At 33.3% G+C, this 16,340-nt stretch overlaps 1 protein-coding gene across 1 annotated transcript; it reads right to left on the bottom strand.

The window, feature by feature from the left end:
- Positions 1-12,897: 12,897 nt before the first annotated feature.
- On the bottom strand, positions 12,898-15,892 carry Smp_022610 (putative musculin; the record flags this gene model as incomplete). Its single annotated transcript, XM_018795443.1, has 2 exons — positions 12,898-12,906; positions 15,164-15,892. 2 exons carry the CDS (start codon positions 15,890-15,892, stop codon positions 12,898-12,900), a joined length of 738 nt encoding a protein of 245 aa, XP_018649755.1.
- Between the last annotated feature and the right edge of the window lie 448 nt (positions 15,893-16,340).

Genomic DNA, 16,340 nt, shown 5'->3' with positions numbered 1-16,340 from the left:
CCCTTATATACACGATAACTTCCGAACCACTGAAATCACGCGTATCGCTAGAGAGCGGTATTATGCTTTAACTAGTGATAATAATGCTAGATCTATTTGTTGACTGTTCAACAAAACTATTAATTGATTCAAACTCATCATTCCCTTTAACATTTCTGGAGGTGTTAACACATATGATAGAAAGGCCATTTTTTGAGTTCTGCCTTTTCAAATGTCATACTCTTGGTATTTCATCTCAACATCCCGAATCTCAGACATACGATTCAAAAAATTTGTACTGCAAAATCTGAACCTTAAACTTATTAGTAGTCCTTTAAAACCACCAAAATTTTATGGTAGCCCGAGAACCAACAACACACTACGATCGTTTATTCGCACATTTATTGCTCACACCTTCCAACTTGTCCATCGCTTATGATCATCATCCGGATACATAGAGAGCTAAGCATATCTCTTTCCGGTTCTAAATCAGAGATGTTTAACTGATACCCTGCCAAATTTTAATGTCACCTCACGAGTTCTCGAAATAACAGTAGTGACCTGTTGTCTGACGCTCTAGCTGGAAAGTATATCTCTGCTGCTCATAATGGTTCCCTAAAATCTCGATCATATATGACCTGTTACCTTGAACTCTTTGATAAAATTACTAAACTTAAAGATCACACGTCCATCATTTTGTGTTAAGATTCGACTTGTGGAAAGCACTTGATACAGTCCCTCATGGTCTATTGTTCATGAGAATATAATCTTATGATTGCAAACTACATTCTTATGCTAGCTCAATTTTTCCTATAAAATATGGGTGCGCGGAGTAGAAACAATCTCACGAGCTTTAAAACCGATTCCTATAACTAATTTCATCACTCAGCTTGGCGTGCTAGTTCTAGTATTCTCTACAATATCTTCTAATGATTCATGTAACTACATAAAAGACGATACACCTCTTCTCTACACTGATGATCTCAAATTATCAGATCTTTTTCTTTTTAAAATATCACTATTACCGTTAAGTCCTCCTTACTTGGCTAAGTTTTTTTCTAACTCCTGGCGTTCTTTAGACACTTCACTCAACTGGTACCCAGATTAGAACACTGTTTGTACGGGAACGTAATTATTTTCCAAAACAAAACAAGTTCACTAGTTTGGTACAATAGGAAAAATACTAGTATATTTATAGTTTTTACGCAAGAGGATTCTATAGGGTTCCCCACTTATCCACTAATACCGATAGATTAAAAATTGACCGGCATAATTGGCTCCAACGTAATTTTGTATGAGATTTGATTTAATCCTATCTTTGTCTTACCAACAATTCCCTCTTGGGCAGATTCACAATATCTTTTGTTAGGGTCTACTTCCATCTGATTAACTGGTCTGAGTTTTTGGTATGTTCAGCCTCTGAGAAATAAGGAATTGGCATCATTTCAGCAACCAGAAAGTCACGAGATTCAATTTGTAGCTGGTCTATGAAATTGCATATTGTAGTTCACGATTGAAATGTCTGAATTTCTGACCCTTGTACACCAACACTTTGTGGAAGTTAGATCTTTCATCGGATTCAAAACTGGTGCATTGCAAATTATCATGCAGTAACTACTGAATAGTTTCATATGGCAATGAAATTGGACTGTTTGGGAAGCGAGGTTTTTGAGCAATCAATATGGATCCTTGCCAACGAATTTGAGGAAACGAATCAATGTTTTTGCTTGTCATGCGCCAGATATCGAACCCCTTTATGTAGTCTTCAGGGACTTTCCTGCATGCGGACTTTAGCCTAAGATGGTGTTAATTGCTCCTCAAAGCTATCCAATTAATAATATAGTAGTCAAGATTAGACAAGTATTCAGGTTAGGTAGAAAGCAGCAAAAGTATTGATTTTATAATTCTAATTAGGTGTGAAATAATGCGAAAAGAAATTAGTCATCAGCACCAACATCACAGTAACATAGATTATAACCAGACTTTCAGCTAATTAAGCCACGTTCTTTGTAAGAGATCATCATGAAATAATATAAAAAATTAACATTTGATTACTATCCTTCAATAGCTGGGTCGTCTAGAGAATGGCTGAATAATTTTACTGGTGTTTAGTGTTATCTTACTGACTCTTGAATATCCGCCTTTCAAAGGTTAGTTAGTTGTAACAAACACATCATTATCGGTAGCAGCCGCATTACAGCATTATGAAACTAGTGGATTTCGAAACTTCCGGCACCATAATGGTAATTTTACATGTTCTTAAGTGACGATAATTGTTTTTCGCCAGTACTTATTTGACCAGTAAGTCTTCCTTGTTCCGACTACTTGAAGATGAACAGGTTGTAAGTGGCCACCTGGCAAACTCATTTTTGGATGGCTTGACACTCAGTACCACTAAATCAATCCATATAAACAAACAACGACTGGATAATAGTTTTGATTGTTTACACTCCCTATTTAGTCAATTAGGCCATCTCAGGAGTATATTGTATCTTACGACCAAAAATATCTTTATCTTCAACCTCCCAGATTATAAGATGCAGAATTCTAAACTCGAATGTCTTGAGGGACAAATACTCAACAGCTTTGCGCTTCCAAACCAATTAAAAGATAAAATTTGAAGGAATTTCTCAACTGAATAGAAAATTTATGTATGTAATCACAAATCGTTCAAGATATTGATTTTTTAGGAGAATTATGGGATGGAAAATCGTTACGGACCTTCTATGTTAAGGCTTCCTGGAGTCCCAGAACAATTATTCGGATACCAGAAAGTGAAGCCAAACGCCCCTGTTATTAGCACCCCTAGATACTTCTAAAGAAGGCTTTTAACAAACGTCCTATTGTTTTGTACACTAGTATTTGTTTGTCGGCCATTCGATGCTAATATAGAGCTCACTTCTTAGTCAGTAACGGCGAAACAGTGTACGCTTCTCGTGATATCAAATATATACAGTAAACAGCCACTGCTACTTGCTACAACTGTCGTTAACAGGTACAGACCATTAGGTTTATATATATAAGCGCTTTGTCGCTAATAGAGTTCCTGGCTTTTTGGAAGTTCTTACACAGGTTTAGTGACAGTATCACTAACCTAAAACTGACTTTTCGCTGTCAAGGTTTTATTCTCATGGAAAATTCTTTGGGAAAATTCTGTGGTAATTGGTTGATCATTATAGTCGTACGATCCAGGAAACTCCACTTTATTGATCTCTGATTTGTGGTGTCACCGTGATATTATTTATTATCCATATTGAAGCTCTGATTATCTGTAGTATTCCGATCTGCAGAAGACAAAGCTCACAAGCATTATCCTGAAATGAAAAACCTTTTAAATATGCCATAGCAGTTTGGAGAGGAATTTTGTTCAAAGAGATATTCATCAACAGCCACTTGGTCAGTGAAGTCTCTCACCTTGTAAAAAGTTCCTGTTACCGGATCACCACACAGTTGGGTATTGAGGAAATGTTTTCCAACTGTTGTTCATGACACCATGGTTATGAAATCTTTTGTCAGCTATAAGATGACGGAACAATCTAACAGCTTCATTTGTGCTGACTATTGTGAAGAACGTGGTGTGACAAAACCTGACCACCATTCATTATGTTATAATTCCTACATACCTAGTAAATAACTGATAAAGAAAAAGATGGCTATGATAAAGCGGGAGACGTTTACTTGTTTTTATTCTTGATTAGACAACATTGCTGTACTCACCAACCTGTGCCTCGAATGGGCTGCGGATTACCAAAGTAGCGACGATATCTGATGTGTATATTTAGCTGGTGTGTCTCATTGGAATCTAAGGGTTTTACATTGAAAGTAAATATCCAAATATCACTTTCAGATCACCATGTAGAAATCTGATTACCCACATTTTCAGCTGAAATTACCTTGTGTTATTTTGCTGTGACAACCCAATATCATTGGTGTTGGCTCTTGACTTCTAATTTGTTTGAATCAATGATTCACGTCTGACCACTAGAATTCGGGCAAATCTCAAATTTAGTAAGGATACGGCGACTATTCGTTCGATTTGTCGTGTATGTTAGTCTCTATTAATAAGAGTGAATCAACCAATAATATTTTAGTTAAACGTTCCTCACTTAAGACTCATTTAATCCCAAATTGGTTATTACTCTGACTCCCTTCATTTAACTAACCATCATGAAATTGCACCAGTTATATAGGCATGACTAACCCTTGTTATTAATTTATTTTGATTTTTTCCTTCTACTGTTCGATATGCTTGTATTCATTGTTCTCTTTGGCACTAACTACTGCTTTGTGTTTTTTTACTAATTGTATGAATTTACATTGTAGAAACAGATCATAATTGTTAGCTTTATACATAGTCACATGTTTTGACGATAGTTCTGTTAAGACTGTGAGACAGTGTTATATCGTAATGAAGAATAAGTCACCGGTAACCTCTGAGAATTATTAGTGGACTAATATTATATATATACTTATTATGTAACTATTCAGTAACTAGGTCATGTATATCTATATCCCTCTTACTATAAACTTTATTTTGACCTATAGACTATTATGATGCGATATACTATTCTTAAATTATACTCAGTTTATCAATCCCAGTCTCCCACGTTCACAGCCACTTTTTGGCTTGATCTTGTACAAATGTTATTTCCTATTTTATGGTGTGATGTGGTCCGTTTGGCTTGTATATAAACCAGAAATGTTTGAAATAAATGATTTGCATAGTGAAACTGGTATTGGTGTTCTAGACTCAACTGGAAGGACTAGAGAGACATAGGACCAATAAGGACTCTAGGCTGCTCATACCGGTCGAACATCATTGGTTTGGGACAGTACTAAGATTGTATTAGTCGTATTTCGATTGACGAATAAATCACCTGGTAATTAGAAGGGCTTAAAGTCACAACAGACAGTATAAGGACTTACTCAAGAAGTTCAGCTGTAGGTAATAACTACGTACAATGCAGAAACCTAATTTTATCTAAACCTAACCATCTAACGAAACCATTGAGAAATATACATTCGTATGTTCACCTATCTACCAACTGAATTCCTCCCTATTTCCAATTACATGTTCATTCACTTGTTCAGCTATCGTCTTCAAATATGTTTGTAATCCGAAATACACCATCACAAATATCTTTATATTTGACTTCTGAGCTTACGCCCTCCGACAAAAAGTCGATCAGCAGCCTACTGGTCAGTAATAATTCTAAATGCATGCGGGAAGTGTAATCCTTTTACTTAATAGTTTCCCAGTCTTTCCTAGTGCAATGTTCAGCCAATCCCATAAAATAATATTGTACAAACTGTACAAAACTATTTTAAAATCAACAACCAAAACATTAACGAGTAACTTCACTGCAAAACAATTACTTTTTGTTTTAGATCAAAAATGAGCAAAAAAAATAGTTAAGTATACGATAAATAAATGTAGTCTGTACAGAGTATTCAACGTTACGCTTATCTCACTAACTAACCAGAATATATCATGAACAAAATTGCATGCTACAAGATGTTTTTGTTCATTTGTCTAGTTAAACGAAGGTTTGATAAGTGGTTGTTTGTATTAATTGACAACATACAGTCATGGTTGATCTCTGATCCAGACATTTCAGCTGATAATGATGATAATACTGATGATGACAAGGATGAGTTAGTATCAGTCCGTAGACGTTGTTTCATACAATGTGTCATATATATTGATTGTGGAACTAAATCGTCCTGTACTGATCCTGATTTAGATAATACTGCCTCAGTTGTTGGGTTTTTATCAGATACTAAAGATGGTTTAACTGGCGATTTCATCAAATGTTGCAATTGTGGATGGAAATGATTTTTAAACCTTAATAAATTATTGTCTTCATAATTTTTTTCATTTATCAGATAAGTCAACGATTGTAATTCACTTTCATCTAAAGATTGAGAACTATCTGAGTAGTTTGTCTGATTTATAATATTCCAGGTTTCCTTTCCCTAAATAAATAAATAAATATAAATGTGAAAGAAAAGAACAAATGAAAGTACACGTGGGTACATCACTGTGCGAACGCATGCAATAATATCGTTGGATAACAAGTTAGCGAAAAAAACTCCAGAAATCATAGCAACATTCAAAACTTAGGTATAAGTGACGGATCAATGGAATTGTCTTAATTACTTTACAATCCATATTTTTCCCGCTATTTGACAAAACCATTTAGCGTCTTATGTTGAACCATTACTTAACGAGACAAAGTTCATGTTTATCAAACGAATTTAGATTCTTCAATAAAATTACTAATAATATATCACCAATTTATTCATGGTAATGAAATTTGTTATTTTAATTCATATTAGTTACTTAAATAGTAACTTTTTATTCGACTATTCTGTTATTCCAAATGCCAAGATAGTATAGTATGAATAACTGTCAGTATTCCTCTTCTTTTCCAACACGTATTTCAGTGAATGACTAGCTCTATAACATACTTTGATCACTAAAATATGGTCACTTAAAACTAACGTCTGTTGTTCTAATAAACATGAATCCCATTTGTAGGTGAAGATACAAAAAGCAAATATTAATTCTCACAAAAACAATTTACCGCATTATTTCATTCAGTATTGGAAAATTATTAGTTGTTCTTCGACCGTCTTAAGAGCTGACTTTCGTTCACTATACGGTAACTTTACTAGTCGTCAAAGGCATATGTTCTCACTTCTGCACATAAAACAATTCTTTCTTGAGATGGTTCACAGTTGAATCTGTCGATAATCAAAGTGTCTGGTGATGGTTGGAAAGCACAATAAACATGCTTTCATGTAATTAATGTGATGTGCATCTAGTGTAAGTTGTGATTAGTCTCTGGACGTGAATCGACAGACTCTCAGCTTGCCAGCCATTAAATATGCGATTTCCTTCCTCTAATTGGTTCCCACTCTAGATATTGAATGTAGACTGTCTACAACTGTGTTAAATAATATAATAATATAACCTTGTTCATTATTTTTAGTCTTAAATCGTGTATTTGGAATTACGTGATCCGGTCTATGTATAGCTAATCGATCGAATATTTACTTTAGTTGTGGTAAAGTCTCAGTCACAGATCGTATTATGATGGAATATCGTAGCAAACAAGAATATTTCTACCCTGTTCACATATAACAAATTATCTAATTTTAACCATTTAAGAAGGAATAAATTGTTAAGTAAAATATGTAAATATTGTTACGAGAAAAATAGTTAGTACTTAGAATTTCAATTTTTTGACGTTTTAAGACGTAGAAAGCTGAAATACTTATGAACATCTCAATGCTTTCCTTTTCTTTTCTTCCTCACAAATACAAAAAGTTGAAAATAACCAAACTATATTTATTTATCCCTCAGCCACTGACCTACTAGGGCTGATGAGGCTTCCGAGGTAAGTGAACCCCTAAGTCATATAATAACAATGGTTACTAAATTACCTTAATTTATAATGGGGAAAATTACTCACTTAATTCCTAAATCGATTGAAATCATTAGTATCTTTGGATTGTAATTAACAGGGTAATCCAAGACTCTCCTCTCGTCCTTTTTTAGGACTAATCAGCTGTATGTACCTACATCTCAGAGTTGTTGTTTAACCTGAGACTTGAAACTGGTACCTTGTATTTCAATTCCAAACACGCTATCCACTCAGCCCCTGAGTCCACATGGCAAATAACATGTTCAACAGGTGTTAGGATGCTAATAAAGGTCTACAATCCGCTGTTCTTGATATTCAAGAGTTTATTTGATCAATCTCTGTCGAAATATGTGCATCCTGAGCAGATGCATTGACGCGTTTTTAGTTTTAGTGTAGATGAAGTTATATACAGTTTCAGTATGAATATCAACATCAAGATGAATGTACATCCATCTGATTAGTCCTAAATAGAACGAAATGAAAGTCCTGGATTACAGTGCTAGCCACAATCAGAATTTACTTAGAACTTGTGAATTGAAATATGCAGGTATACTCTCAGAATTCATTTAAACCAACAGAGAATGATAAAACGGAGTCCTAAATATCAACAGTGGGAACTTACGAACCCTTATCAATTCAAACGATGTCATAGAAATAATTTCGTACAAAAACCATTCACCTTGTACAATTATCAAATGCCTAGTCGGATATTACAATGAATTTAACTAATACTTCTAGTTTACTTTCAGACTGCTCATTGTTCAATTTCAACCAAATTATAAAAGATTACTGTTACTTTCGTTTACATTCATAGTCAAAGCCTAATCATCTTCAAGATGAATCCTGAAGTTCTAGTCAGAAGTCGTAACCAGTGAATTTCAACAAAATAAAAAATTCCGAAGCTCTCATTAATTAAAACAACATACATAAGCGAACATTATTGTTTTTAATTAGACCCTCATCAGGCTTTACTTTAATATACAAGAATATCTATATGAGCAAATGAAATTATTAAACCAATCAAGGCAGTTTATGAGTCAGTGATAACTGAGGCATAGATCACATAAATAAACATAAGCAAAACGCATAAATTGATTGTGTAATGACAAGTGAACTAGTTGTGTCAAGAATAATAAATGCTTGAATCAATGTTTCATAAGTGGAAGTAGGTCAACGACTTTAATAAGTAGAAACTGAAATAACACTGAATAATAATTATATAATTACGTGATAAGAAGTGTTCAAATAATTCGACAGTGTTGTGATAATTTCATATATGCATATAAATTGTTTGCTTATATATGTTCTAATTTCAATAATGCTATGAGACGGATATTCCCAATGACATTATATTTTCGTCATGCTATATTCTAAATTAACTGAAGTTAAAAACGAACTGGATTATGAATCAGAGGTGTAAAGTCATCTAATCGTCATGAAACCTGAATATGCTAAAGTTGATAGTGCGCAAATTTGTGTCTGTTGATGGGTTAAACAATTGGATAAAATAGCTATCTTGTGTTTTTTGGTTTCCAACACCTCTCTAGTTGCTATCAGTTAGTGACGAAAACTATTTTTAAATTAAGTTAATGTCCGGAAACTATTTAACTAAATTAGATGAGGATTATTTTATATGCTAAGCTTTCCATGATTCCGTTCACGAGTTTTATCCATCGTAAAAGTTTACAGTATGCGATCAATAATTAGTATTTGTGAAGAAAATATTCAGACAAGATATGCTGAACAGCAATAAAATACATTACATAACGGGCTTTTGGGATGAGACAGCTTTTTAAAACTAGTCTAGTTTGGGACAGCAAAGACACTAACTCGTAGTTTCTGTCTTGATGCCACTTATTAGTAATGTTTGTCCACCATCTATCGGAAAAGTCAATGTTTACCCAGATATTTAGATTTTGCTGATTGAATAGTAATCAGAAAAATTACCAGCAAGTCTAGACATCTGGTGGTGAGTAAGAATTAAAAAAACAGCTTTATAAAATGTCCTGCTCATTATCTCTCACAGTAAATATAAGAATGGCTCTAATAATTTTATTCAGTCACTCAGCTGATCGTTAACATTTGGAGTGCCATAACAAAAGTCATTTAAATGAATACTGATCATTTACTGACTACGATAGTTATATGGTTTGATTATCATGTATGTATTTGATCTGAAGTTCAGTTATGTCAGGAACGAATAACGAGCGAGGAAGGATTTTAACATGCAATCAGGTTTCAACACCCACTTTGGCTGCCAGGTATCACTTCCAATAGCTGATTAGTTTCACAGCTAAATGAAACAGGTGCAATACTTCAAGGTTCTTAATAGATATGCAAACCAATAATAGTTTGAAGTGACTGCTATCACCCTCAACTACATTAGAGTAGCATATCTGAAAATTGATTCTAACTCCCAAACTTAGTTGTAAGTGATGCTTATGGGCGAGGCATATCGGTAACAATAGGACCTATAATTCTTCTGTGATTCAAATACGAGTTTAAAACATGATATAAGGTTTGTGTCTATTAGCTTTTCTAAATCAATTGTCAATTCTTACTGAATGATGTTTTACTCTACTGATTTCTAGTTATTATTGATTGGCTGGCTTATATTCAACCTTACAAATCATTTAAATACACTGAACTTAATGTTTATTTTTCTTCATTTTCGTATCAGTCGATGCTTATATCATACTATGAAGGATCGTAAACTGTATCCATGCTCAGATGTAATTTACTAATTACTGTTCCTAAAATTATTAGCCTAAACATTTTAGCTTCAACAAAATCTATCATAATTTACATATTACATGTGTCCGTTGATTTTCACAAAATCGCCAGCTGGTATCAGTGATGAATAGTACTTTTAGCTGTGAAAGTACACTTAAAAACGTTCCTCCAAATAAAAAGAATTCTTACAACTTTCTAACTCTGTACAAATTTTAATGGTTGAGAACATGAGTCGATTGAAGGTAGACCACCATGGAAAATCTGGAAGCACTGGATGGCCATTTCATCCTATTTTGGGACTCCTTAGCAGTGCTCATCCATGATCCCGCCTCGCGAGATTAGAACCCAGAACCTATCGGTCTCGAGCGCGAACGCCTAACCTCTAGACCACTGAGCTGGACAGCATCCAACGGTGTTAATGTCTAACTTCAACTAATCCATGAAGTTGAGCGACACATCCACCATGGTATTTCCTGGAGTTCTAGAGAGAAGCAGTGACTAGTGGAGTTTAACCGGGTCTGGTGTGAGATAGTAACTTACTGAAGACATTGGTGGATGTGTCGGTGAATTTCGTGGATCGGTTGAAGTTGGACATTAACACCGTTGGGTGCCGGCTCAGTTGTGTAGAGGTTGAACGATCGCGCGCCAAACCGATAGGTTCTGAGTTCTAATCTCAGGAGACGGAATCGTGGATACGCACTGCTGAGGAGTCCCAAAATAGGATGAAATGGCCATCCAGTGCTTCCAGGTTTTCCATGGTGGTCTAGCTTCAATCGACTCCATGATCTCAACTATCAAAATTACTGTAATATCTACACAAACCCCTTCTGATATCAGTACGAATCGTGTAATTAGAATTACTTAATAAATATGAGAGTTTAAAAGTGTTAATCTGGGAATAAAAAAATATTATTTCCTTTCATTAAGAGTGTTATCTGATGTACTGTGTTTAATTCTTCAGTAAAACATCTAATATTCTCATAATACAAAAGTTTATTGCTAATTTACTGCGGTTTGTAGATGAGAGAATAATTTTCAAAAATTTACCAACCACAAGATATTTAATTAACAAGATTTAAATTGGTAACTGTCAAATAAAAATTGTCATTACAAGTTTATAATAATTTAACATTACAAGTGTCTCTTTGGTAATGTTAAGCGAATTTTTAATCATTTTAATATTATTGAGAATTTATAGTCGATTTAACTGTTTCATTTCCTTTCAGTGATAGGATAGATTCAAAATATTATTAAAAATTCTTTTTAGATACATCAGCAGGATAGAATTTACCTCTTTCTATGATCAAAAATTACAATCTTCATTTGTTTTAAAATGATTTCAGTGCTGAAACTTCGAGTGTGGTGTGTACTACTTATATTGACATGAGTAGTATATATCGTGAGTCAAGAATAGAATGTCTGACAGCAGAAGGTCGAGAAGGAAAAGACGGGAACAGAAAGCGATTGGTGTGGAAATGAAGGAAAAGGGAAGTCTGAGACGACTGATTGACAGTTGCAAAAGAACAGTCAAGTTTGGAACAATTGATTGATATTTTGTAAATTAAGCGTTTTCTGTTTGGTTCTCAGATTTTACAATCGGTTGTCCCGGTTGTCCCCACTGGTGTTCTTGTTCACTACACTAGAATGAATCATGCCGACTGTTACTGATTATAAACAGTTCATATTACAAGATAGCTTGTTTCCTGTTGGAATATACTGTTCTGACTCTAAAAATGGTGAATATTCTAATAAAGCATAACATTTTCTTAATGTGATATTAGAAGTATTCTTACATTAAGAATTTTGAATTGTTAGTTTCTATTAGTTTAGAAAATATCGAAATAAATGTCCAGTGTTATCTTATTTTTTATAGTTCTTTGGTATTTAGCATGAGTTACGCAACAAATTTATTGTCACTATTCTTTAGTAACCTGTCTTAAAATAGCAATACTACGTCCCATTTACAACCTACCACGTGTTAGCCCATGAACATAGTATATCAGGTAATGTCAACAATTCCTATCTTGCAACATTAAAAATGCTAACCATAGAGACCTAGTGGTTATGAAACAGGGTGTTGAGAAGTACTAAAAGACGTTTCTTCAAACAATAATGAATTTCATCAAAAAATGGTTTATTAGATGCAAAATTGATTCGTCATATTGGTAAACATGTTAACCTTTTACAGTCGGTTTTTGTCAGGGTTCGATGTACGTTATATTGAAATTATTTTTCTTAAAATAATAATAGACTATACAACTGAGTAACAAACCATTTACCTGTGACCTGTCCGAAGACGAATTGTCCGAAGTTTTTGTTGGAAGGCATCATGTGTGAGAATAATAAAATGTCAGAAGTTCTGGTGAACACCCATAGAGGATAGTAGTCAATTGTTACGCTATGTCATTGGGTTAAATAAGTAAACCACTAAGTTGTGATGGTGTATTTATCAAAAGACCCGGGAATTTCAAGATTAATTTTCTATATAGTTAAACACACCCACTTCTGAATTAAGCTAAATCTTAAGTGTTTTGATTTGGGATAATATGAAGCAATTTTTGCCGGGCCCAAAGAGTTGAGATTAAAAGAAAATCTTGTTAGAACTGTTCAAATATGATTCAAAATTTGCTTCAACTAAAATCAGTACACAACAACCCTGATCCACTATGCAGTGTTTTTGTACTTAAACACTGAAGAGGTGTTTTAATCCTCAAATATCTTCCGAAAATCCGTCAACTGAACAGTATAAATAAATTTATGCAGCCTATAGACGCTATTACATTACATATCATAGATACAGATAATGTTGTTCGTCTAAGGAATATAGATTTGTTATCGACACTATATCACCTAAATGTTTCTGCAACCATGACGCCTATAAAAAACAACTTTTATATCTCCACTAATTAAGATTAGATACTTTCATGGATCTGTTATTTTCCCGACTAAAATCTAATTAAACCGCTTGTTTACAATACTACACCCTTTTATTTTACTAGATATTGACGATTTTGTAGTAGAGGAACCAGAAAACTTGCCATGATTGATTACAAGAACTCAAAATAGATATATCCATCATAATGAACAAAATTACTAACATATTTCACCGTCCTAAAAAGAGTTATTCACTCATTAATGCATAGTGTGAATTTTACAATAAACACATTAATGTATGTATTACCAAAGTCTAAGACCATACTAAATAATAATATGATAGAAAAATCCCACAATATTTTACATGAACAACATACATTCTCGAATACATATAGTCTGAATGGTAACCAACCTGTTGAATGCCTGACGAAGTGATCTATTTTTCAAAAATTTCTATTGTGAATGTTAATAAAACGAGTGGATATGATTGATAAGTAGGATATTACTAGTTCATGTGTTTCCAAGTAAATAGCCCATCTTATGTAATTTAATAGTTGAATTAATGAACCGATTAAAGTTAGGCCACCATAGAAAACCTGGAAGCACTGGACGTCCGTTTTGTCCTAGTATGGGACTCCTCAGCAGTGCGCATCCACGGGATTTGAATTTATGTGCTGGTAAATTAAGAAAAATTATGATTGTGTTATATTATAAGATTATACTTCTCTTTACAATGTAGTCGTGTTTCATTAAGTACAGTAAGTTTTACTCTCTGAAGGATAAATTTTAAACAGTGACCAAAATTGGTTAATAAAATAAAATGTTATCATGGAATACACATATAGTGATACTAATCGTTTCTCTACAAGCGACAGTGATAATCACAAAGAATAACTGTTAACACTCTGAATGACTTTAGAAAATTGTGTTGTTTTTAGGTAGTTATTGGATTGAAGTGAAATCAAGTAAAAAACAAATCAAAACCAAGATGAGATGGTTGGCTATCTTCGCTCCAGTTTGACACAACTTGACAGTCTTAAATCATGAATTTTGACAATCTCATCCAGTGGTTATATAGTTAACTTTAATTAGTATTAAAATTAGTTTTGGAAAGTAAATTTTATTCCATGAACTCATTGGAGTTGAGATATTGAGCAATAAATTCGAGGTTATTCAAGGGTATTTTCAACCGTAGTGAGCCTTAAAGTGCAATTTATACTAGCCTTCATTTAATGCAGTCAAAATCATCCTTAGAGCAAATTTTATGGTTTAGAATAACTACAATAAAGAGTGTTTTTTAAAGCCAGATAAGATAAACAGCTATTTTTTTAATGCGATACTTCTAATAAAAACATGAAGAATGATACAAGTGAAGATAGTAGCAACAGGCTTGTGAACAACTTATTTGGAGCTTAATTTATTATCTCTAGAGTTAAATGTGAATTTTTATCTGCTGTTGTTCATTCTTTCAGTCAACGTAAACTTCAGTTAAAATCAATAAGTATATAATTAATATGTTTGATTATATAAACAATCTAATTATACGATATATTACTAGAAAGTTACTGAATTTATTAGAAGCGCTTCTAACATAGTTACAGAACAAAGGTAAATTGGAGTCTCGTTAAAAACAAATAAACCATTTCCTGATCTGAATGAACTATTGCAAAAGCTAATTTCGACCTATTCTAAAGATTACTAAATTCATCTTCAAATAAATTATTACTAATAATGTGAATTTAAATCTGAAAATTATCAAGAACCCCAGAGTTGAACTTCAGTGCTTGTTACTTATGAAAGGTAAAATATATTCATTATCTTATAGGATATGCAAAATGTAAATAGTGTATGATAAAACTTACATAAATATTATCTAAATATGAGGATATTGATGATTTAAATTCATGTTGATTGGGGCATAATTCAGGATAGATAAAAGACGAGCTATTTTTCATAGTTAAAGAACCATCATTCATATATCCCATACAATATATAGAATTATTATTATTATTATTGTCGAGAGCTTCACTGATCGATTGACTGATGGGAAATTCGCTATCTGTGGTAGGTTGTATGGTAGTTGATGATGGTGATGACGATGTTGAGGTTGATAAGAAGTTGAATTTACGACAGGTAACGGAATTTACAGTATGTAGATGATGATCCTGATGTTGAAGTGGAGTCTGATTGTACTGATGATCTGGTACATAAGGAATATGATGCTGATGATTATAGTGATTAATTATACATCGATCTGACTGAGAATACTGCTGATTATTATTTTGCTTCAGAGGGTTTTGATGTTGTTGATTGTGATCAAGAAGGGGTAGATACTCCTCTTTTTCCTCTTTTTCTCTCCGTTTTTCATGTTTATAAGTATATTTTGAATAGTTTTCATCATAGTGTTTCTTCAGACCACTGTTATTCGTAAAAAGATTAAATAACTTTATTGTATCTGGTAATGCATTACTGTCTAAATTTGGATTTAATTCAAAATTCGATTGACTAGTTGATAGTTTTAACGATGTAGCTGTTCTTATTATTCTTGATTCTTCTGTTATCTCAACAGATGGTCGCGCTATTATTGTATGTGATTCCGATGTGTCTAATATACGCCTTAAATAGGCGATATAACCAGCAGCTAGTTTTAAAGTATCTAACTTGGAAAGTTTTGTATCTTTGGGAACCCATGGGAGTGCGCCTTTCAATTCAACAAATGCACCAGATAAGACACGCATTCTAGATCTTTCTCTAGCGTTCGCTGCACTTCTTTGTGCAACTGTACTGTTTAAACCTGGTTTACGTCCTCTTCGTTTACCATTCTGTGTAATTAGTAGGGTATTACCATAGATAGTGTTGTTAGAGGTAATAGTCATGTTGGGATTGTAAGGTGTATGATTTTTTATTCTCCCAGTCATTCGCTTAATAGCATAAAATGTATGTTAAAATGATTTACATCAATCATGAAAATATCCTAAATCTAAGATTTCTAGGGGATTAATTAAAAAGACGGAATTATTAACCAATCAGAATACACCTTTATTAATATTATTTTCTCATTGGGTGATACTAACATTTCGGCTGCAATTAATTCTAGTATAACGTGGGTTAGCGAGAAAAGTGTCTGGCAAATTTTCTATCCCTAACTTTCATTTACAAAAAGTATGCTTCAATTTATTGAAATTATTATTATTATTTATTATTATTATTTATTAAAATAGGAATATACAGAAACAATGGTGATAGGTGAGTGGTGTTGGAAACGATTACGGCCAATAATAAACTAATAAAAGGAGATCAATCTTCCCAAGATAATGTGAAAAT

This window comes from Schistosoma mansoni, chromosome 2, assembly GCF_000237925.1.
Source record: "Schistosoma mansoni strain Puerto Rico chromosome 2, complete genome".
Taxonomy (NCBI): domain Eukaryota; kingdom Metazoa; phylum Platyhelminthes; class Trematoda; order Strigeidida; family Schistosomatidae; genus Schistosoma; species Schistosoma mansoni.
The sequence above is the reverse complement of the archived record's forward strand: the minus strand, read 5'-3'. Positions and strand labels throughout refer to the sequence as shown.